At 36.9% G+C, this 25,465-nt stretch overlaps 1 protein-coding gene across 2 annotated transcripts in view; it reads left to right on the top strand.

Moving 5' to 3' along the window:
• The window catches only part of LOC124155628 (Kv channel-interacting protein 4-like), a 397,142-nt gene that overhangs the window by 333,038 nt on the left and 38,639 nt on the right, over positions 1 to 25,465 (top strand). For both annotated transcript variants that reach the window (XM_046529620.1, XM_046529621.1), the window contains exon 4: positions 10,030 to 10,100. In XM_046529620.1, coding sequence (XP_046385576.1) covers positions 10,030 to 10,100 — 71 coding nt within the window. The remainder of the gene's footprint in view (positions 1 to 10,029; positions 10,101 to 25,465) is intronic.

Consider the following 25,465-nt stretch of genomic DNA (forward strand, 5'->3'; position numbering starts at 1 on the left):
ATATATTTTTTGACGAATATCACCACAAAAATAGTGAATTAATATTCATTGTGTCCTAATAACCCCCATTATGACTTAGTGAAGCGTTGACATAGCAAAGATAGAAAGTCAGATGAAATCAAAAGTGCGGTTTTTCATGGAGAAAGTTGGATAGTACATGCACATGCCAATGGTGTGGACAAGATAGAAAGTCAATTGGTGTAATATATCAGTTGGAACGGTTAACGAAGTTTGAACATTTACGAGGGACATTTTTTTTCAAGCTACGATGGGTCATGAACAGAAGACAAAACTATCGATTCAAAATTATTTTGCTGCTAAATATTGAGCACACTTGTGGTGTCCCTTCGACATAATCGCCTAGAAGATTGAGGAATTGGCCGTGCCTGTGAACGAGCTTTACCATACCTTCTTCATAAGACGTTGCCGCCAATGACGTCCAATGAATTTTGCCTTTGTCATGAAGCTCACCGTCCGTTTGAAAAGGCTTCCCTCCTAGCCACATCTTCATTTCAGCGTAAAGATGGAAGTCACACGACTCTAGGTCGGCGTTGTACGGTTGGTGATCGAAAACTTCTCATTAAAATTTTTCAATGAGCAGTTGAGCTACACCAGCGCTGAGATGACGGTCGTTGTCATGGATCAGAGTACTTTTATAAGTCAGCATGTCTCTTCTTTTGTTTTGAATGGGAATGGAAGTAATTTTTCACACTGTTTCATACTCAATCCGTGGTGTATTTTTTCTTTAATCTCTTTTATCGGCATATGCTGAAGACATATGGCGAGTTTTCCGGCTGTCGCTCCAAATTTTACTCTTGTCGGGAAAAACAATTGAGGCAGTGTAGTTAATATGATAACTACTTACCTTAAACTACCAACTTACGGTCAGAAATTACTTGAGTGTGAGGTGCGAAGAACGCGCAGTTGCCCTATTGGCGCAGTACCCGCCTGTCGCTTGTATGATGTTTTTGCTGAGCAATCAGAGGTTGAAAAAAACGTCCTTCTTGCATAAGTTGTATCGTATATACAATGTTGGCGGACTGTCTCTCTTTCTGTCGTCTCCTATTAAATTCACATTTAGTGACGTACAACCTTTCCCATGTCAACCGTTTAATTAATTTTATGCCATTGGTTGAAAGGATATTCCAGTTGTGAGCTAACTTGTAACTGATGAAAGTTGATTTTCATCCATTATTTCACTCGATAGTATTTTGTTATTTTGAAATAAACTAATCCAAAAGCTGTGTTTGGACGTAATCCCATTTCTTTCCAGCTTATCCTATCGAGCTTTTGAAAATAAGCTATCATTTTCATGTGCCTTAAATGTCTTTTCGGAAGTGGAACACCCATCTTGCCGGGCGAATTGACTGCCTAAAATCTTCTTCTCCTTTCCTCGTTAATTCATGTAAATCATTGCTATCATTTTAATCTTAAGTCGGTATTCATTTTGAAGATATACGAGCTCAAAATATGAATATTTCTACTGGCGAAAATGTTGTCTTCATCGTAACCTTTACTCTTTTTACCTTTCACGAATATCTATACTTAAAGTACCTCGCCAGTATTTTTTTTACGAAAATCCATAGTTATCTTTGAAACCGTAATGTATATTTTTCATTGATGAATTGAAATACTTAGATAATACCACCTATCGATCCATTTGATTATCCTGTGTTTAATCCATAATGATGCAATAGGTAAGGCTTTCAATTCTAAATTCACAGAAAAACAAAAAGTGGCGATATCTAGGTTTCAGTAGAATGTCACTTACCCAATTATGTATCTGAAATTTGTGGTATATATCAAAGTAAAAAACTTAATAAAATGTATACCCTTTATTCCTCTTTATGCAATACTAAATATGCCTGCATACAGTAAACCACGTCTCCTGAGTACAAATAGACACATGTTAATCCATAACAGAAAACCTGGTACATTGTACATATTTGATAAAAACTAGGTACATTATCATTGGTGAAAATCGACACTTGAATGGGTTTCTCTAATGAAAAATTCTATTTGTTTTGATTCTTGAGTTTTTGTATGAGAATTTTTTCCCTCGTTTTAGTATGACGTTGATAATTTTAAAATATTTACCATGGCTAATTTTAATTTACTTAAATTTCTGCCTTCGATTTTCTCGTTGTGCTTGTGTTAATAATGCTTCAAATGCATTTTACCACCCCTGACCTGCTTCGCCAACGTCCTCAACCTCGCCGAATGCATGGTCAATTTCAGCAGCACTCTGCACTACTTTTTCTATTAAGCGACCGCGAGTCATTGGGTCGCCACCGGAAATAGAGAATATCGGCCTCTGGCGGTACCTTTCCTATCTGGCTTTTTTTACTGACTTAGAAGCCATCATTTATACCGCATCTAATTAATAACTTGATCGTAATTGAACTAATCCATGCCTTCACACAATAATGACTGGAAAACAGCAATTTATTTTATAAACTCAAAGACTTCAACTACCGAGGAAATCGCAAAATTTTAATAAAACACACCAGTCACAGAAACGTAACACGTATCCCTATTCACCTGATGAACCCTCCTGTGGTCTCTCTCCATCGGCTATTGAATTCGCGACAAATGCCAAATTGCTTCCTTTCTCTCTCTCTCTCTGTCCTCTCCCGCATCCATTGTGATGGGTACGGTATTGTTTGTTAATTATTTACGATTTATCATTTCACAGAGCCTGACATTGATGAAATCGTTCCCGCATTCCCGATTTAAAAAATTTGAAATAAAATTTGTGGGTTCTTCCGAAATATATTGCCAACTCGAATCAAGTATTCACTTACTACAGTCAAATACCTATGATGAAATTGTACTTTAATTGGGCATTCAAATTTGTTTCCGACCTTATCCTCGCATCGGAAGTGACATACCTACTCATGACTTCACATGATTATCAGTTTTTTATTAGAGTCAAGTTTTCATCAATAAAATTTGCATATTGCAACCAGTTTTACCTCAGTTTAACGGTAAAAATACGGCATCATGAAGAAAATAATAATGTTATTCTTGTATAAAAATTCACCCTTGGTCACCCTTACAGTTACTTACGAAATCTTATTGGAAAGTTATCGGAGACATAAGTTCCAAGAACACATTTATAGCCTCCGAAAATGTGTGCCGTAGGTATTCCCTCCAAGAATGGACGAAGAATCGGGCCAACCCCGAGCAGAATCTCTTCCTTGCGCTCCACCTCACAGTAGGCCGTATATTGCACGACTTATAGCTCGAGACATTGGATGACGGGAGGCGGCTCATGCTAAACTTAACACTTCGACCGAGAGTTATTCCACAAGCCGGAAATAGACCTTGGTCTTGCCCTGTACGACATGCACGCCCTTTGAGTCCGGCCCACCACATTATCCCCTTGCCCGGCTTCTGGCAGTGCTGCCTCACAGAGACAATCGCCTCAGGCTGCACAGTTGTGAGGGGGTGTAGAGGCGGAGTGCCCTTCTCCACTATAATGGAACACTGAGCGCCCTCTGCAACTGAAAATATCGAGGACACACCATGCCCAGGACATTTTAGAGGAGGATATTCCTCACCATTCGGACCTTATGTCTTGGCCTCGCGCCATTGTCAATTTGAAATTGAAAATTGATCCTTTTATTTAGACGTCTCTCCATCTATAACCAAATCATGATGCATAGCCTTATTGATAAAGAAAAGCCTCTTGAAATAATTCAAATTACCAATTTTAATTACTAAATGTTTTTATTATTTTTTATAAATTACTAACTGCTCCGTAAACAGTACATAAAGGACATTACAACGGAGGATTAACAAAGCACACACAAACATTCATGCCCTGGAAAAGGACCACCTACCTAGGGGGGATGCGAACCCACGACCTATGGCTTGGTGGGCGAGGACCTTACCCCACCTCCATCGAGGCCGGAAAACATAAACGTAAGATTTATTTTTAAAATATTAACCGCATTCTACTTTATAAATGATGCAATAAGGCTACAGAGATTGATTATATCAAATTTATGGATGATAATATTCTAAATTAGGTTTAATTTTAAAGTTAAAATACGGATGGACCATCCTAAGCCAGCATTTTCGTGACGCCCTTTCATCTATGGTTGCTATGTCTCAAGAAAATTTATTCTAAGCTAAACCAAAGCATAATGTAACTGTTGATTAATCGCCGACTAGTGCACTCAATCGTTTAAGGTTTTCTGCTCAGCAAACTATTTATTACTGTGTGTTTTCAGGTGATTTATGGAATGCAAATTATTTCTCTTGAAAATTTTTATTTTTAGTTGTTCCCAATACTATGGCATTATTTCCAAAAATCGTGATACGCTTTAATTATATTTTTGGGAATATTTTTTTGTTTATAAAATATTCTTGTAAGGATTTATTCTAAAAATAACGCTTCTAACCCAAATTTTTAATTAAGCTTGAATTTTTCTTGGTATGTGGTCGTTTTTTTTGCAAAAAAATAAATGCTGAAAAAGCGATAGAAAAAGGACGCGATTTGATGCTCGTTGCTGAACGAATTTTTTTCAGAAAGCCGCCATAAGTTTCTTTTTTCATGTCATTGAAAAATTCGAAACCAACCTTGCTGTTCTTCTTTCCAACCACCACTGGATCATTCCCTTAGGCCCCTCCTCATCCCACCCAGCATCCATCCTGGAAGCTATACCACCCGCGATGGTCTGCCTTGTTGACGCGAGTCATTTTTCACGATGATGCACGGTGGCCGGCCGCGCGCCGGTAGTTGCCCGAGCGGCCGTTCAACATTGCCCGTCGCCCCGGGGCACTCTCGCCTCATACCCTCACTCCCTCCGCCTGGGTCTCCTTCCCGTCTCCTCCCTCCCCTCGCGTACGTGAGTGTCCCATTCGGTTTTGTGCGCTTAATTCTTTTGATCTCAGTCTTCCCTCGGAAGAATGGATCCCGCCTCGATAGTCCTTCCCTTTTCATATCCTTTTTATGTTTTTTTCTATTTTCATTTATTTCCATCTCAATAACGTTCCACTGCGACGATCCGCATGCACAGAATGAACCTTCGCAAAATTCCAATATCCGCACAGCCTTTGGTTGGTAGGAAAAGTTTGGAGTGGAAAAACCTACGCTCGAATTATTAATTGCCTTTCAGCTTGCTGTGAGTGGTGACATGAGAATGCTCATATACATTGATTCGTATTGACGGATGTTATTTTGATGCTATAAACACCGACTATACTTCGATGTTGCTTCTCTATTTCCGTTCCTTCTCCTCGCGTTTAGTTCCTCCATATTCTGTACTACTAAAACTATCTACTACCATCTATCTACAACTATCAACTAGTAGTTGATACCTTTGCCTATTATTGATTTTAGAAGTGCGTGGTAATTGTTAGATACTTTTTATATGACCTTAGCCCTTGAACGTAATTGCATGAAATTGACCTATTTCCTTGCTCCATAGTGATCGATTTATTGCATGTTTTCAAAATATAACGAGGAAGACTGCTTGAACCAAGCAGAGATTTTCATGTAACATCTCTGTTTCATTTTGTGGATAGTTTCACGATGGAAAAAAATCTAGTGACATGCCAAAATAAATTTTATCTTTCTCTTCGCAAAGAAGACATTTTTTATAATGTTAATAAATGATGAATTTGAATGATCTATGTATTGAATGTGTTTGTATATGTACAAAAATCGCTATTAATTATGCGAAATCAATTTTTTGGCAAATAATTTAGAAAAAACAACAGGAATTAATTTCACTCAATGTTTTCATGTAGAAATTTGATGTATCATTTTCATACCCACTCATGTCAGTTAAATAAATGCTATTTTTCATTTTTTGAAATAAATTTTTGCCGTAAAATCCCCGTTTGAAACAATGAGCTGCAAGATTACAAATTATATTACATAACGTTTGCAGAGTGGGAACTATTTTAGTGTAGATGATCATTCAACTGCGATTTTTGGAATGACAAATCGAAACAGATATATTACTTGGTATCGTACGAGTTACAAGCAGAAAAGATAAAATTACGATATATTTGTTACATTTTGAATTTTTAATCTCTTTTGAGATTGTACAACAATTTTTAAAATTAAAATTCTCAGTCGATTTTACGCTAGTTTTCAGTTAATTATCGCTCAAATCGATCTTCTGTCGCTGGAACCTTTAAAAATCATTTACATGCGCGTTGATTTTGTTTATATACCTTGATACAAAATAATCGGTGATTATTTAGATTTTTTCTATAGCATTTCTGTAAATGGCAAAGATAATTATCATTAGGCATTTCAATACGACTTGGCCGAATAATAATCAAACTGCTGGGGGACTCAGTGAAAGAAATAAAGTCGTTTCACTTGGAAAATCAATGAAAGTAATCAAATAGAAATTTGGTAAATAGACGAATATGCTACGAGAAAAAAAAAGGATTCGTGGAATTTTCAGTGTTCAGAAGAGCAGACTGCGGCCGAGTCAATAGTGCTTATTATAATTTCAAATACTTGAGCGGAGATCACACTGCATGACCACTCTCTGCGCCAATTGTCGACTCTGTGCGGTTTCGCTAGACCATTTACCAGGGAAAATTATAGGTTCCAACGTACTTTTCGACATTTACACCACACGTGAGCCTCAAGGATTCTCTTTGGAATCATGAATTTCTCTGGCCGAAGGGATTGTTAAATTCCGCCTCACTGCTTTTGAAAATAATTTCCCTTGGAGAGTAATACCTCCGCTGTAATATGCTTTGAATCTACTTTCATGTTTTGATGCATATGTCTGGTATTGAAATATATTATCCTTAAATAATGGTATTTATCGTTTGTTAAAATTGATTGCATTTAGGATGCTGCAGTCAATTGAATAATTAGGTAGGGAATAAGAGAAAGGGTTGTTCATCGTTGAAGTAATTGCGGGTCATTTATAATGAAATGAGACCTCAATTACTCGTCCACGTGCAATTATCACTTTTGCGCATTCATCGTTCAAGCATTGATTTCACCCTAAATAAATTAATCACAATTTCTCTGTCGTCTAGCGAGAGTTTCGTTTGTCCCAGTGGGCTAACTTTTGTACTTCATGACTGATATAGCCAATAAATCATAAATAAAGCACTTAATTGACTATTGATGACTCAACTTCGTATTGATTCCATCAGATTATGTTTTTAATTACTCTTCAAACTTCGCATTGTCACGTTAATTTTAAGTTATTTTGATTAATATAAAGATCTGGATGTAAGGGTGAATACCTTGTCTTGCAATAATACAGCATTTGTTTTATTATTCACTCGTTGGTTTAACAAAGTCTTTAGCAAGCTTTATTTACATTAACTGATAAGTTGAGGTATTTAAAGCCTCGAGTAGTAAACATGCCGTCGTGTTATCGTATCATATTGAATGCATAATGGAAAGCCCAAGCAGCCTACGATACGAAACTAAAACTAATTAGAAGGGATCTAAATCAAACTGCTTTGTACCACTGTGCAAAGTTACAGTAAAAACAATTCAATACAATTTTAAATAATTGGTTCCTGAGACTTTTTTTTAATGCCTTCTTTATTGTCATTTTCACCATATCAATAAAAATACATTAATAAATGCCACGCAAACGGGTTCTGTGACGTCAGAACACATTTATTGCTTCTCCAATGTCGATTCGAAAAAAATGCTGCTTTAATTGAATGCATTAATTTCTGTACGCAACAAACAAATATTTTACGCTGGCATCTGACTCTCTTAAGTAATGAAGTTTCACAGTAAAATAACTCATCGCCCAACTCGGGCACTTAAAAATACTTAATTCCCCTTTAAAAAAAGTGTTTGAAATTTTCGAAATATCTTTCGCCATTTTTTAATTTAATCGGAAACAGAAAGATCACATCGCTGGGTATAATTATTGGCCCTTCATCGCGCTGCTTTTGCATGGGTGAAGAATGGTATTACTGGAAGTTTTCCGTTCATGTTATTATGCCGGCTTCGGTGGAGGCAGTGTAAAATCCCCGCCTGCCAAACGAGAGGTCGCGGGTTCGAGTCACGACTGGGTATATTGCCCCTATTCAGGGCATGGTTATTCTTGAACGTGTACTTGTTAAAAGTTGTTGAAAAGCGCCGATGTAAAGGTCAAATTGAGCTGTTGTCGGTGGTATGAATTACTTTAAAAATAAATTAATTTTAAAAACTGTCACTAGAGATCCTTTCTTTTAGATTTTCGTTGTATGTGCCAGCCTAGCCCATTTTAAAGGCTAACTTTCATATCTGTATTTTTTTAAGTGCCATAATCTAAAATAAATAGACGAAAATATTTTTTTTTTTTTTTTTTTTTTTTTTTTTTACTTTGAATGTAGTTTGCACGAAATGTGGTCAAACGCTTTAGAAATTATAAAATATAAGCTCTTAGCCAAGTTTTTTCTCTAGCCGAGCCTGTCCACAGCAAGTCACAGCTCTTTGCTTTCAAACTTAACGTTTTGAGGGAATAATATTCAGCGGTGACCTTTCAGCCTTCTCTCGCTTTCGTCAAAGGATATCCAGCCGTTTAAAGGATTTATTATTCCAGCGTAGGCAGTTAACAGGAGTCAGGATAGGACTGCAAATTATTCATTGTTAAGCTGCGCAGGAAATGGCAAAGACAGGCTCTTTTCGCTTAGGGCGAAGTCTAATTTCACCGTTAATCTCTAAATCCGCGCTTTTTCAGTTCGGCCGCTGCCCAGTGGTCGTAATCTACGGCTATGAGCTCGGCATCGAGTCAACAGCCTTTAGCCTAATGATGAATTACCCTCCGTCCCTCTAACGCATAGGAACGACACAATCCAAATTTATTGGTGCTATGGCTCTATCGTACAGATCATATAAGTACCCACGGAAATTAATTTATCATGCATATGCAAAATATCGAGTGAGGCTGGTTATGTTGGTTCTCCATTTAGCCGTTACTAAACTGGGCACACTTATCAAACTTGTATTTGTAAACGAGTAATCCATATATCTGAGCAGAAGTTTACGTATGTATGGGTTGGGATACAAATAAACAATTATTATTACAGTATTTTACCGATTAAGGTAGGTTTCCATGGAGTACTAAAGAAGTGATCTGGGAGCCTCCCTTTCCTTCCAGCGCTACCTTCTTCAATTCACTGTAAGGCCTACTCCCTATCAATCTATCTAAAAAAAATCCTATTCTTTTCCTCCCCTCCCTCGTTTCGCTAACATTCTACCCTCTAACACCATTTTCAACAACCCCTCCCCACTAAGGATTCGCTCCATCCATACCTTCTGTCTCCTCCTTATCTTATCTAAAAGCTGCCTTTCCTCGCCAACCATATCCATACTGGTTAAAAATAATTGATGTAATCAACATTATTGCAATAGTGTAAATTGAATAACTATTTTATTTTAACAATCGGTACGTGGAAAATCAAAGATTAAAATACTTGTAAATGGCACTAATTGCACTTTTTATGTGTATGAAGTTTAAAATGTGTTTTTATTAGATACGATCTTATTTGTGGCATGTATTATAAACATATTGAGATGCCATATTGACCACAAATCAATGCCCCAAGGAACCAGCTCTAAAGTGCTTCCTTTTAAATATTTTCATGCATTAAAAAAAAAATAATGGCTTTTCATCGATGTATTTGCAAATGATTTGATTGATAAGCAATTAATTGACAATAGCAAAATAATCTCCATTTAAAGCTTAAAAAAAGGTTTATTGCTTTCGTCATTTATATGTGGAATTTGCAAATCCCGACGGAATTGAAAATTTCCTACCCAAATGGCCAACTCATTGCAGTGTACATACGTTTTGAAAGTTAGTGACTTCTTGCTAATCATTTTCACCCTAATAAATCATTGGAATCTTGCATTAGGAATTAGTCAAAAAATCTTGGAAATAACTTCCTAGGCAGGCTTCCGAAGTATTTTTTCGTAATTAATGTATATTAAAAGATTTTTATAATAAGATTCTATTTTCTCTGCATAAAGTGGAGGAACGCTACTAATGTTATGGAAAATGTTATTTCATAAATCATCTTTCATTTCAGATGCCAGCCAATATGCCCATTACGTCTTCAATACTATTAAGCACGGCCAGACTGGAAAGATAAGCTTTGAGGTGAGTATAAGGTTCTAACTTATATGTCTTACTTGGATAATATTGCACGCTAGGAAGTGTGTTGTTGAGAAGACGCCAGAAACACATATGATAGGGTGAGAAGCCAAGGGGTACAAGTGATTTCTTTCCCAAACGGAGTTAGGTACAGAAATTGATAGAAGTAATATCCTAAAACTCGGTTGCCAAGGGATACGAGTGAGAGTCTGTTCTGTGCAAATATCGAGTGGCAAATCAAATGCACTACGAAATATCTAGATAATTGATCTCGTTTGTTTTCTTTATCTAAATTTCTGTATATAACTCTGTTTAGAAAAGAAAATCACTTGTGCCCCTTGGCTTCTCACCCCCTTCACATATTAACTTCATCTTGTATTTAGGGCTATTTTGTATCTAGAGCTATGCTTCTCCATCAAAAACTAGTCATTAATTTGCATGCTTATCCAACTTTTATAAAAATATACATTTTTTGTGAGTAAAGATTGTTACGGTGATTGCTTTATGATTCATATTTATCTGATTTTGTCCTCACCATATTTACATTACAATGTTGTGGAACTTTTTTTAGTCGCTTTTATCCCCATTCTTTTTGGAAACTAATTGTTTATACTTTTCCCACAAAACAGCAGCGGAGGTTAATATTTTGAGCCGCGTATTCGGATTTGCGTCAATTTTAACGATATTTGTGTATTTTTCATTGCTTCATTTATATTTCATTTATTCCAGCGATATTTTCTTGAAAATATGATATATCTGTCTTTTTTTAGCGCAGAAGACCCTTTTTTCGTCGCCAATACTCAAATGAAAATATTTTCACCAATTTTATAATAAAAACACCTTATCTAACAATATGTATATTTATTTTTGTTTCAGTTATATGACGCTTGCGTTAAATACTCTTCTAATTGAATTCTCTCCAAATAGCCCAATAAAATAATTTTTAATGCATCAAATTAAGCATTAAAATATGCGGCATGTTGCAGCACATCATATGATAAAATACGCTAATCTCCGCCACAGCCTTTTCATACTTAACTTCAAGTATGAATTACAATGCGATGACGTTCCTGAATTATAAATTCTCTTCAGAACAGTAAATGGACTATTCTACTCTCTCTCCACCACTTTGAAAATTTTGTGCCCTTTGAGAGCAATTTAGTTTTCTCGGTAATAAAGTCAATACCTCTAGAGTATTTGCGGAGATCATAGTTACTGGCGAAATAATTATAGGTTAAATTTCTATTTTTAATTATTCAACGCCGGTGGTTATGATGGATGGTGTTCTGCAGTGTCTTTGGTGAGATCATTCATAATTATTTGCTTAAGCTTCAGGAAGCATTAATACACGATAATACTTTTCATTAATGGACACCGCAAATATCCTGTTTCATGATACGAAGCGACGCTGTATATTCATTTAATGAGTGTGATTTCTGCCACTGATCGGATGATTTTTTTTTTTTTCAAATTTAACTCTGTGATTGATGTTTGCGAACGTTATTTGCGTGCAAATTTTAGGCAATGTTTACAACTTCAGCTCTCTGCCCACGAATTAATCTGCGATTCTGAAAATATTTCAGCTGGTAATTCTGGCTTTTTCGGAAATAATCACATGCACTCGTCTCTGTCTCATTTTAATCAACAGTAATCTGATGTTTGAAATTGCATATTAAATCTTAATTTATTTTCATCCCGTTTACAGTTCAAGTGATGAGTTGAGGACGAAGCTCTAGCCGCTCTGTCCATGTAAATAGGGCTTGTTAATTATTCACCAGCGGCAGCATTGCAGTTTTTCTCAACGTGAACCTTCAGTTCTTTATAATTTAGCTTAGATTTTATAGGTATACAGACGTGCCAGCTTTTCTTCATTTCCATGCCCATTACTGCTAGCTAGCATTATATTGTGAGTCAGCAATTATCAAAATTTGGTTAATAATTAAAACTCAGGGTTATTATAGCGACTATGACAAGTAGTGGTTTATGATAAATATGTATGATTTCCACTTCTATCTCATAATTAACCTCTATTGTTATTTTTAAGAAAAAATTAGTATTTTTATGCTCTTATCTTCACCTTTTTGGCCTAATTAAAGTCGTTTGATTGATTTAAACTGTATTGATTCATTTGAACTGTAAATTAATTTTCCCTTGAATATTTACTTCTTCTCCGATTATCTTTTGTCTTTCATCGCGTTCCTCGATCAGATGATGTCATTAAGTCGGATGTTTGACCACTCTTCAGTTTGTCACACTCGTTAAATTTTATACCTCGCTAAGATACTAAATTTCTATGTCGTACATGCATCTTGCTTACATTATAATTTAGAGGTACAACATTATGACAAAACAAGACTTAAAAAGGAATTTTTCTAATAGCTCTCCATTGTTTTGAAAGCGCTCTACCTGTTATGGTAGGTTAAAATGAATATTAATCAAGAAAAAGTTGAACGAATTTTTTCCTCCATTGAATCGTCGATTTTTAAAAGCAATGCCATTTACCTCTCTGAGGATTCATCACTGACGATTCTGCATTTCTTTCCATAGAATCAATCATTATGATGAATAGTCCCTTCTAGTATATGTCGATTTTTCTACATTTACGTGATATTACGCACGTCAAGGAATTTGAGTTATCAAGGGATTAAGTATTTGAATTTGGCATACATAAAGCCACATGTATCATAATCGTAGGTACTTCCTCATATGAGTCTTATCTCATGCGTGGTAAGCGCCTGTTCCACTTAGGGTACACTATTGTTTTACCAAAAAAGTTAGACCCATAACTTTTACTCTAAATATCCCACTACTACGAAAGAAAAAGAAAGAAAACACTACACGCAAAAGAAAATTCTTGAATATCTATTTTTTAATATAAGTGAAAGAATCATTTCGCGAAATCAACAATTATAGCCCGGTGAAATTATCCCAAAAAAATAGGGGTACCCTTACATTAATTCCCAACAAGCTTATAATTTACAGGAATGTTAAGAATCACACTCTTATGAAATTCTGAAAATTTCTAATCGATTCCTTGTGTGCAAAAAATTTTATTCAAGGTCAAAGGTCAGAGAAATTAATTGCTTTTTTTGGCCAAACGGTTAGTTTTACGATAAAAACTATGAAGATCAAAATTGTAGATTAAGTAATTATCTACAAAATTGCCATTTCATTTTTTCCTCTAAGATTTACCATTGCTGAGAAAAAGCCATTCGAAATTTTTCTGAAGCTGTATTCTCCGTAATATGCATGACTATATTGTTGTGCTCTCTTAACATTATTGGACGCGTAACACGCGTATTGGTTACTAGCTCTCGCATGTCCATCCGCCAACAATCGGAATAAAGGGTTTAGTATTCTGCATAATACGCCCACGTTTCCTCGCCATCTGTGTGGCAGTGTACGAGGCGCATTTCTTCGAGTGTGGTTTTCCCAGTATGCTTAATCCACGGTCTATTTTACTGGTAAATGAGGTCTTATTGAGCTTCTTCTTCTTATTATTAATTATTTCTTCTTCCATCTTTGTCTTCTTCTTCCTCTTCCCCCCGAGTAATGTAAATTTTTGTAGTCGATGTAAATTGTTGTAGCAGCGATGCATCAGCTGTTTCGTTGATGATGTTGGTATTTTCTTCTGTTGAAAGTTTAACGTTTAAATACGACTAGCCTTGACTACTGATGCATGCCGTTGAAAAAAATATGCTCAATTTTTTGCAGCTACAGAACTGCAACCTTTCTTGCAGTTGCAAAAAATGGTGTTAAGGAACTTCTCTAGTGCAGGCGGGAGTATAACATGGATTGGCTCCAGTACATTGTGAATTGCCTTCCAACCCTATTCTCCTGGATCCAGTTTATTGCCAAGCCACACTTGAACCTGGTAATATACTCGATAGAAATGTTGCTGGGCAGAAGCTGAGGTTTGAGGAAGACAAGCTACTTGCACGCGTTTTTTACTACGTGATTGTTTAACAAAGGATAATTAACGATTCTTATCAACGCAGGTGACTTATACTGGAGCTCCATAGACTGACAGAAGAAAGCGAATTCCGTGAGCGATTAGAGAATTAAAAATGCGTATGAGTCACTTTGAGGCGTCGATGAAAAAAACTGCTAGCCCCAGTCGTACCTTTTACTTGAATGAGCTAGGCTAGCAGCAGTCATAATACTATTACAAATCTTAGTACATACTAATTTCGAATTTTATAAATTTAACCTTTTATCTTTTAAAATAATTTGCTTTAAAATTTGTCAATTACTCCGGAATAAGATATTTATATATTCACAAATGCGATCTGGAGGAGGATAATGAGAATATCGATGGCTACCGATTGAATATCTTCCTTGATGAATGCTGTCGCAGCTTTCAGGATCTTATATAGCTCTTCTTTTCTTGATTTAATAGATGGTTATGATTATCAATTAAGCATATAAATGTTAGTTTTCCGGGTTTTTCAGTGACGTTACTTCCGTATTTTAACTTTAAACGCAGTTTAACAGTTCTATGTATGTATGTTCTATGTTCTTCCAATGTTAACTTACAGTCGTCACTACTTTCGATGTATGCATATATTTCTCCCATGATGAAATTCAATGCTTCATTTCTGGGAGACCAGTTTTACTCCCAGTGAACAGTTTAAAAAAAAAAAACTTAGCAATCATGATGATAACTAGCCTCATCAGCAACTAAATTATGTTTAAGCCTTGTGCAAGCGATAATAGTTTTTGACTTATTCTCACAACGAGACTGAGCTATATTCAGAATAGATTCTTTGAATGAAAGTATAGTAACTTTACAAATTCTACGCATAAATGTCTGTGCTCGTTTCCTATTATATTCTTCATTCCGTTCATCGACGCAAAAGACGCAATGATTTTTAAACAAAAAGTTTATCAACTTCCGCGTGCTCTGGTACGATGAGGACTTACTTTTAATGTACTGGCTTGATCCTATACATGTTGTCTTAACGAAACGAATAATGAGTAATATTACCTACAAGAGTGACGAAATGCCGAGAGCAACATTAGAACCTTAACTTGCGTATTTCTATCTTAAATGGAAGCAGCAATGTAAAAACCTATGAATGGAATGCATTAAAACCCTGAAACGTGTCCTTATTCGCATTGAATTTGATGGAAATTAATTTTGCAATAGAAATAAACAGTATGAATACAAACACTGTCGTTATAGTGACCCATCAGGGTAACCATATTGATCACGCACTCTAGCTTTATCCCATTTCAATCTTGGCCACATGCTCAGAAGCCGGTGCGTGCTATGTTATATATCTCCTCAGAGTTGCCTTCCCGAGACTCATACGCCCATCTGCGAGGATCATTTCGTCAGGGATGACACCCGAATGAATACGCCGTAGGCGGGGTATTTTTATCAGCCTCTGCGTCCGTTCACATCGCGTCGCATAAAACACAAGACCATTTCTTATTTCATTCAGTAATAAAGGCGAACGTGGTAACTTGTAGGGTAGAGTGCTTGGCTGCTGATAGAAGGGTTCCGCGTTCAAATTCCGGATGAAACCTTGGATCAACCCGAAATGCGAGTAAAATCTTTGAAGGGAGAAGTAGCCCAGGGAAGGTAACGGGCCCCCCAACCCTGAATGTGTGGTATATATACGCCTGTTGCTGAGTCTGGGGTGAGCTAAATTCTTGCCTATCTAAACTAACTTTCGGGCTGTATCACTGGGTGAATGTGTCAGCGACAAATAATGATAACAAAGATAAAAGCGTGTAAGAACTCCACATCAGATAATTATTGGTAGGTCTTCAAATCATGAAGATGGCCCTCAAAAGGGAGTTGAATATTAACAGCCAGGGAAATTTTCACTTTCTCAAAAAATAATTTATGAGGACTACCAAAGTATCTGGTTCTTTTGTTTCCCGGTGGGATCTCTGAGCCAAAATTGCAATCATTAGAATAATTTGATACATGGAAGGAAAAGGTCAGTTACAAACGAAAACATTTTTCCGTATTCAGTTACATAAATTTAAATAGAAAAAGGTCATTAGAGTTCCATTTCATTAAGTTGTTCCGGGAAAATCGCTTTTTACTTGTTTACAAGTAAGCGATTCTTTCCCTCAAAGTAGTTCTTTCCCTCAAGTATATAAACAAGAACGTATCACACGAGACCGATGTGCTAGACCGAGGAGTAGCTGAGGTGACTTGGTGATCTTGGTGACTTGGTTACTTATGCTCATGCAGAGATGCACTTAATTGAGAATTTGGTCACTAAGAAATGTTTCATAAAATCTTTAATAACTTCCCTACAGTAGCATAAATAATTTTGAAGATAGCGCATCTTGCAGCTGTCCCAGAAGTGCCTAGCAATTGGTCGTATAAATTCTGGGTGAACATTAAGAATTAATTTTCTGCGTCGTCATTACGATTTCATTTGCAGGAAAATGATTTTTTTCATGAGTGATTGTGAGTAGATGGTTCTCTCCACATGAGCGCATAACGTCCCCAACTTAATTACGAAAGAATCCATTGCTACAAATTTAAAAACTTTATACACTCATTATGATCATAAAATTTTGATTTTCCTGTGTTCTTGTCTTCGTCTGTGAGATTTTTCCCTCCGTCACGCGTATAGACAGAAAGATAGCCAGGAGCCAGGCTTTTAGGTTGAAAATTTTCCCCTTCTAGCGACCACATATCTTTTTCGGGAACAACTAGCCCAGGAGCATGTATTCTCTCACTTTCTCCCGCATATAAAATTTTGCAGACTTAGATCATATTTTCAGATTCGAAATTCGCTCAATCAGATAATATTAGCTACTACTGCCATTGCCCTAAAGATTCAATTTTGTTCGAAATATCAGGCGAACTTTGAAAACAAACTCCTGCGAAGAAAAAGTCACGATTACTACGGCCGTTTCTGCAAAGGCCAACGATGGGTATACATTTTATTTTTATGCAAACGAAATTTATAGCTCATTAAATAGAATTTATGATTTTCCGGTTCGTGGAAATTGAAAAAAATAATGCCAGAAAAGGCAACCTGCATACCACCTAAGCATCTCCCGAAGCAAATGTCTGGCCACGTTCCTGCGAATAGGTGGCACCCATCTGCAGGTATTATTTGGCCGGGGATGTTGCCCGGATGAAGGCACTGTAGCCGGTGTATTTTTATCGCCGTCTGCGCCGGGTCACATCCGCCTGGCATGGTCCGCGTGGCGGCGGTCGAAGCGTGATGCGTTGACGTGCGAATGGATGGCTGTTAATCAATCTCACTGGCGAACTCGCTGGCAACGGGTCAAAGGGCATCTTCTTCCGGATCGGAGTGTTAGCAGAGAGAGACAGGTATAGATCTATATTCATGGTTCTCAGGGGAAAACTTTACAATGCACTTAAAACAGATGTGGGAAGGAATGAAAATTTTATGAACTGTTCGTACCTAGGGCATGTTTTCGAAATCCTATGTTAATTTAGCTGTAGGACCCTAAATCATTTTAATATTGCACATTTTGCATTTATCATAGAAACACCAAAAAAATAGGTTGATAGATTCTGGATGAAATTGTTAATTTTTTCACATCGTTATTCAGATTTCATCAGTAGGAAAATGATTCTTGTTTCACCTTAGCCGAAATTTGTATATCGATGATCGAATATTAAAATTATGGACACAGCATTAAAAGGTATTCAAATTAACTTCCATCTAAATCATCTCTTGAATTAAATTCAACTGTTGAAGCAATATGTTTTCCTGTTAAGGAAAATGTTCTCACTTGCGGTTAGCCTCTAGAAATTTGCATCCAATGGTACCAAAGCAAAATTTTGTCCTGTTAAATTACTCGTTCTTCTTTTAAGGTCTCGCTCAATTATTACTACTAAATCATAATAATTTTCGCTCTCGCTTTTCATGACCTGACACTGAGACTATGCATTGGATACTAAAAGACTATGGCCGCTTGTACATTTTATTGTAATATGTACTAAGAATGGTCTTCCCTACCTCCTCCTGAAAGGTCTCCTGCTGAACTATTCACTGTAATTGTAGATACTAGTTTAAACGATTCTTGTGATGGATTACAAGTAGGTACATAAGTATAGGCTACATTATTAACATTAATTCTTTCATTCCTGAGAGCCTTTTAACGGCCCTTTAGGCACGTATAGATCATAATTTTCAGAAAAAACAAACTCAAGTAGCACATTAATAAACAAAGAAATTGAAATGCAAATTTAATTATATACACTCTTTAGGGACTTTTGAAATACCTCTATCACGATAGACTTTCCATTAAAGTGAAAAAAGATACTGTTTTACATTTTTCTGGTGTTAGTGAGTAAGCGTAATGCATTACACATTTTTATTTTAACTCGCAGAGTTTTATTTGGACGTTTGGTTTACTTGCGTTAAGAATTTGGCTTATACGCAGAGAAAAGAGGAAGAATTCATTATTTACAATGAGATAAAAATCAAATAAATTCTATGTCCTTTTCCGTCGAAAACAGCACAAATGTGGCCTTTTATATGACGGGAAATATTCAACAATTAATAAGCGATCACAAAGACCCTTATCCTGAATATCGTTTACCTACCCAGCTAGGGACTCAAATTCGTGATCTTCGGTTTGGCAGGAGAGAATTTTACCCCGCCGCCATCGATGTCAACAAAATATTTGTCTCCAGATAGAGTCGAACCAGCATTGGTATAAAATGACTGCTCTAGCGATATTGAAACCACTATGCCAACATTTAATTAACATACTAATAGCCTGGGTAAATTTATACTTAACCCTTCCTAACCCAGACCTTCATCTGGGAGAAATTAAATTTCAAGACTTTTCATTTTACAGAAGTGAAAACTTTCTCCCCGATTATAATTATTGTGGCAGCTACATATTTCGCCAGTAAACTCTACACCACATAAGATCACGTGGTTTAAATCATTTATGAATTGAGCTGAAAATATATACATTTTTGATGTTACTGAAGGACTTTTCCCTAAAAAATGAAAGATGATGGGGTGAGTTTTAACTTCCCACATCGCGATTTAGGCCTGATAATATTACGAAATTAAAGCAGAATATAATTTTCTCTCAGGTGGATTACCAAGCTGAGAAATTCCACATGAATTTATTGAGAATGAATTAGGTCTTGATGTTACGTTTCAGAGTCAGATTTATTCATTTACAAATTACCATTTCAGTGATAATTAGCAATTTTAGAAGATAAAGGACAAGGCATATGATAATTTGTATGTTGAGAGCTTTCAGGTATTGAAGCGACATTGGGTTACAATGGGTTAAACGCCCTTCCACAGGTGTATGCTGTATCCCAGCGCGTACCCCTCGCTTCGCAGCTGGAAGAAGGTTGGTTCTTTCCCTCCGATACGGATTCGCTCAGCACCCCTTTCTCGCTATACGCTCCTTTTCCAACCCCTCCAAGTGGCTTGTTTATCCCCCCCTCCACCCCCGCCTCCTCCATCCTTCACCCTGTCCGCCCACCACCCCTCCCTCTGTCTCTTCACCCCTTAAATCTTCCCCTCCCCTCCCTCACCCACCCCCACCTACCATCCCCACCCCTTCCACTCCCGAACGCTACGATATATCGATCTTGGCGCCGTAGGGTAGGGGGGTGAGATGAGCAAAGGGGTTGGGGGAGGTTTTTGGTGGAGGCATGGAGAAAGAGCAGAAGGTATTTCGGAGGTTCGCACGTCTCCGAGTTATTTATTAATATCTACCTGTTGTATTCGTGCGTGTCCATACACATGAGTGGTTTGTTATGGTGGTGGTGATGGAAATGGCTCGAGTTGACCGCTTCATTCCTTCCCCAGAGGAAATATCATGGGACAAACAGAAATTTGGTGTGATACTGAGGAAAATTTACCGTCTCCAACGTTTTGTGACCCGGAATCTTGAATATTTCTCTGGGAGAATTTTGATTAATAAAATGCTTCCGTAATGATTTTTTTCATACCTCAACATTGCATTCATAAAAATCATATTTTAAAAGTTGAGTTTAAATCTGTAGCTTCCTCCATAATATAAAATTTCAATCGTAATTTTCTCAAACGATTCGCCATAACAGCTTGCTCTTCAAATTCATTAGCTATCTAAATTAACCTTAAAGTTGTGTTGCGGATGAGTTTCCAATACTTTCGTTACTTCTCTGATACTGATTTGGTGTCTTGTTTAACATCCTTCAAAGCTTAGGTAAATTTTTCGGTACAGATAACAGACTCATGCCAAGTCTAAAGTTATGTGCAATTATATATATATCGTAAGTACCACTTTTAACTTGGCCCAAACTCGTCATCTAATCTAATGCTATAGTTACAATTTAAATAAATTTAGCAGAAGAGATGACGGAGTTCATTGAGATACTCATATTACTGATCAAAGAAGTGAAAGCGTAAAACTTGTGGATGTACCTTGTAGATGCTGTCTTACCCATGTTTCCTTCTTGCGATGGTGAAGAAATTTTTTATCTTTCGGATGTTTTGGGAAAAATGTTACAATTTTTCCGCATGTTTTGGTACCTCTTAATGCTACCCATTTTTCCTGATAAATTTTCTCTAATAGTAAAATGAATACCTTATTAAATACCAAACTATTTTAGAAAAGCCAGGCAAGTTGAAGATAGTAATCAATATTTTAAGTTCCACCTTTTCTCGGTCAGCCGTTTATTCAAAGAAAATGTGAAAGTGTACATGCAGTAAACCAAAGGCATAGCCTCTACTTAGTTTACATAGTTTACTTTCAATTTGAAGTACCTACACAAGCAATAGCAAATGAACGCATATTGTTTTCCAAGATTGTTGTCTAAGTTGAAGTGAGATAAAATGGATATTTGGGTTTCAAACCTCTTGAGAGAGTCCATCTTTATGGGATGATGGTATAACTGGTGAAAGCGAGTTGATTTGCCGAATAGCGTGTCAAATTTTGATTTCCACGCCTTTGTTTATTATTTTTCTATGTCCCTAAGTTCGCCAGGTAAATTTTTTAAATAATAATCATTCCAAAACGTGTTTAGATAACCAAAAGGTGATACTTTGAGTGAAATACTTGAGTTTATGTAGCAACGTATCGAGTAGAGACGATGTGGGATAATATCTTAATATTATAACACTTTATTGATCTTTTGAGACTAAAAAATCCAGATGTTCAACGCTTGGAAAATATCATGGTGATTGGTATCGATAGCAGCCACTCAGTATTCTTACGTGATTCTCATATCTATCCGTTTGTGAAAAAAAGTCTTCGAAGGAGGGAAGATAGAATGGGTGAAAAAATTTACTAGACAAAATATAGACCTGTGTTTTAGTTGGGTACAACGCAGAATTGGAAGATATACAGGTTAAATGTTAGTGGAAGAATTAACTATGATGATATAATGTTAAAAAGGAGCCGTTTTTCTTTTATGGGATGATGAAACTGAATGAGCATTCTGAGATTATGAATAAAATTCCATTTGAGTAGGTACTATTTGATTTTAAAAGGTAATTTCATTAAAATCATATAGTAATGGTATTTTTCGCAAATTATAAAATTAATCAGCAATACCTAATGATTATTGAGATTGAATTCCTAGGTGGGAAAAAAATTTTTAACAAAGAGTGGATAAAGATGAAAATAGTCTTTCCCGATATATGATACGTGAAGGTAGGTTGGAACTGGAGAATTAACTTGTTGGAAAGCAAGGAGTTGATAAAGTAAAAAGTTAATAGATTCCCGATGCAATTTTATCTATGAAAAGTGTCTATATTTGGAATATCTCTGCAAAAAACATCCAAATCACGGAGTTGATAAAGTAAAAAATTAATAGATTCCCGATGCAATTTTATCTATGAAAAGTGTCTATATTTGGAATATCTCTGCAATAAACATCCAAATAGTGTCCTTACTTATTTCCAATTGACTAGCGAAAACAATTTTTGAATGAAGGAAACAGACTTCAGGGATGGAATGATAGGATGCCGTAATAGATCAATAGATGTAAATCAAATTGAAATACATGGATGACTAAAATCCTTGGAAAATCTATTAACATGTAATGCTTGCCCTAGGTCGTTTGTTCACTCTCAATTTCAACGGGAGCAATTTTTTTCGCTACCGATGGACAAAGAGTCGAGGGTCGATATCTTTAATGAAAATAGCGGTTGTAGAAAGGCATCCCTTCAAGTTGGAGGAAGAAATTTTATCAGAAAGTCTGGTAATCAAGCTGTAAAAGTATGCTTCTGATAATACGGCCACCGTGGAAACGTACTGCAGCCAATAGGTTCCTTATATTGGTTGGAGATGCACTTACAATTAGTTTATTTACTATCTCTGGGTGAGAAAAAGGTCAAATGAAGGTCAGAGGTAATAATGGGATGAAACATACTCTAGGAACTTAATAACTAAGGGAGAAGGGCTTAGAAGAAAGCTTGTCTAGCGTGCTTAACTTTTAACGTAAGTGTATTAATTTTGAAGCATTTGACTTACCATATATTTTAGTGCTTCCTTTTTGTGTAGTGTTGAGCAAAGCATGTCTTTTTATGCAGGGGAACTTTTTAGAATCCACAGATGTACCGAGTCACCTCCCTGAATTTAGGGAAATAAAGGGAAGAAAGTATTTTAGGGAAATGGGGGAAGATTTAAAATATTTCGAGCATTGGAAAGAAATTGTGTGCTAAATAGTTTTTCAAGCATAGTTCGCATATTATGGTTTCCGCAACAATCTGCCACAGCCGGTGGATTCGCTATGATTGACATCGAAGGCAGAGAGTTGATTCGCTGTCGCAGAGCGAGGGAACGCTCTGAACGCGCTGGGCCGGGCATTCCACAGGTTACACCACATTGGCATTGCGAGAAGGGGGTGAGGGGAGGAGGGGAGGGGGGAAAGGGAGGTTGTGGTTCCAGCATTCGCCACCGGGAGAGACTCGCAACCTCTTCAGCTGGGAAGAGGAAGGAGGAAGGGTGGAAGAGCACGGGGCTTGCTTCTCGGAGGAATCCGTGCGGAGGAGGATGGAGCTAGCGTGCGCCAGCTGCCCCGGTCGCCGGCCGCGTCTCGCTTTCTCACCTTTAAGGGAGGTCGGGGTCAAAGTGGGCGGGTTTTCCCTCCCTCCCTCCCACGCCGCCTATCGGATAAATACGTGCGATAGTGGCAAATCCATTGCTGCCCGAAAATACACCGCGATGAGTCGAAATTCCACGAGAAACGTCCGAAAATTTGTTGCGTCTGGTACTTTTTCCACGATCTCAGAATACCACGAAACTCTAAATAAGCGGCGGATCACTGTGATTGCTAGAGCAAGGATTTCTTGTTTTTTCAGTGAAATCTAGCTTTGTTTTTGTTATACCTGGTCCTTATTTTCTAATATATCCTTACTTGAAAAGTCACCTTAAGCGGTAGACCTCTAGGATTGACTACGAATAAAGAACGTTGTGACTGGTGACGTAGTAATAACCTCTGGTTCCCTGATAGGTCATCGTAAGTGGTAGTTGGCTGTGGTTTATAACCATTAGGTACCTTGTGGCTGAATTTGAATGTTATGATCCTGTGGGCAAAGTACTTAAATACTTATCGAAGAGTCCCGAGTTCAAAACAGAATAAAGCGCTCAGTTTGTCTGAGGACAGCAAACCTCGAGATATGATGTGGTATCAGGGCTCTACTAAACTACCCGACCTATCCAGAATGTGTGATATATTTTTCCTTGTTCACAACCACTGAACTTGGCGTTACTATGGAGTTGAAAACTCAAAAAGAGCTTTCTGTCCGTAGGTTCACAACTTAAAATGGCGTAACTCGACTTAGAATAGCAACAAGTTGATAAGAGTTCACATTTATCCATAAATTAACTATTCCCAAAAGGGATAGTGTTGTTTATCGAGAGGATAATAATTAAATCCTCTAAAATAGATTTCACGATTGATGAACCGTTTGTGCTTTGATTGAAGGAATATGCTATCAGTGGGTCTATTTAAATCAAATTACGCGAAGTTGAGTAGTTGTGAACTGACATTTATTCAGGCCCGAAGTGAATTCTATCCTTGCCTAAACACACAAACTGGGTACTGATTACCTTTTGTGTTTTGGTAGGAATTTACAAGTCTCCTCCTGAATGTATATTTTCCGAAGTGTCTTCATGAGACCAGCTAGTATCAGCGATATCTTCAGCTAAAAACACCTGGAGGACAATTAGTGAAACTATTATATGCTAAAAATGTGCGCAACCGTAACCCGGAGAACTTGGCCGGAAGATCCTTGCGGTGCTTTCCGAGGGAATCTCATGAACAGATCATTTTAATGGATAACATTGGAGTGAAATTTTCACGACAGACGTTTCGACGGCTACCTCTGACATATTTTTATAGCATTGGACAACGGAGTCTAATAAATCACCTCACAAATGTTTTCTTCTACCTAACTACCTTTCTTCTTTCCTAACAACCGGTCTTCCAGCTCTTCACTTTTCACCGAAACTTGGCAGTAGTACGTAGACTGATAGTGGAATAAGATACGGGTGTGGAAGGAGAATAATCAACAAAAATGTCAAAAAAAGGTACCTCAATCGATCTAACGTGACCAATGTGGCTGCACCGAAATATTTGGAGTAAATTGGAATAATCCAATGGAAAACATCCATTCAGAACTTTTTTTAATTCTTATCAATGATAATAAAAAAGACCATCAAACTGCTCTAGAAAGAGAATATTTCTTTACCTCAGTATATTTGAGAAATCACCCATAGTAAGAGGGATAGATAGTTATATGAACGTCCACTTCTCTGAACATAAGGAATGAAAATAGTAGTAATGTTCAGCGTCGAAACTTCTCCTAATTATCATTCTTACTGGTTATCAATAAAATATACTATGGATGAAACGGTTAATTAAGCTCTACGGACTTGAATACGGAATAGAATATGAATACTACTGTTGAAAGAACTATAGTTGTGTTCATGAGTGATTTTTCAGCTGAAGCGGTGATTCAGAAGCAAATTCGTGGGATGAATGAAAATCAATAGAAATAATTAGAAACATTATTTATCCTCCTATCAGATCAAAATATCCTAGACTTCAAGCATTGAGTGAAGGTAATTTTAAAATATAAAAAAATGAATCCACTGTACTGAACCCAATGCATTTTGACGGCAAGAGAGGGCCCTAAGGACCAGTTCTAACAAATAAGATTGTGTGTAAACCCTCCCTTTGAAATAAGGCATTAATGCGCTTTGACACTTTAATGGCGATAATATGATGCGGCAATTCATGAAATGCAGACTGACTTAGACTTCTTTTTATTTATATAATTGATCTTTGGTAACAATGTTCACATTCGGCTCTCGTCCTGTGAAGAAGAAATAAAATGCTCCATAACCATACATGTTCCTGCGAGACGCTATAAAAACCCTTATACATGAACTTT

This window comes from Ischnura elegans, chromosome 3, assembly GCF_921293095.1.
Source record: "Ischnura elegans chromosome 3, ioIscEleg1.1, whole genome shotgun sequence".
Taxonomy (NCBI): Eukaryota; Metazoa; Arthropoda; class Insecta; order Odonata; family Coenagrionidae; genus Ischnura; species Ischnura elegans.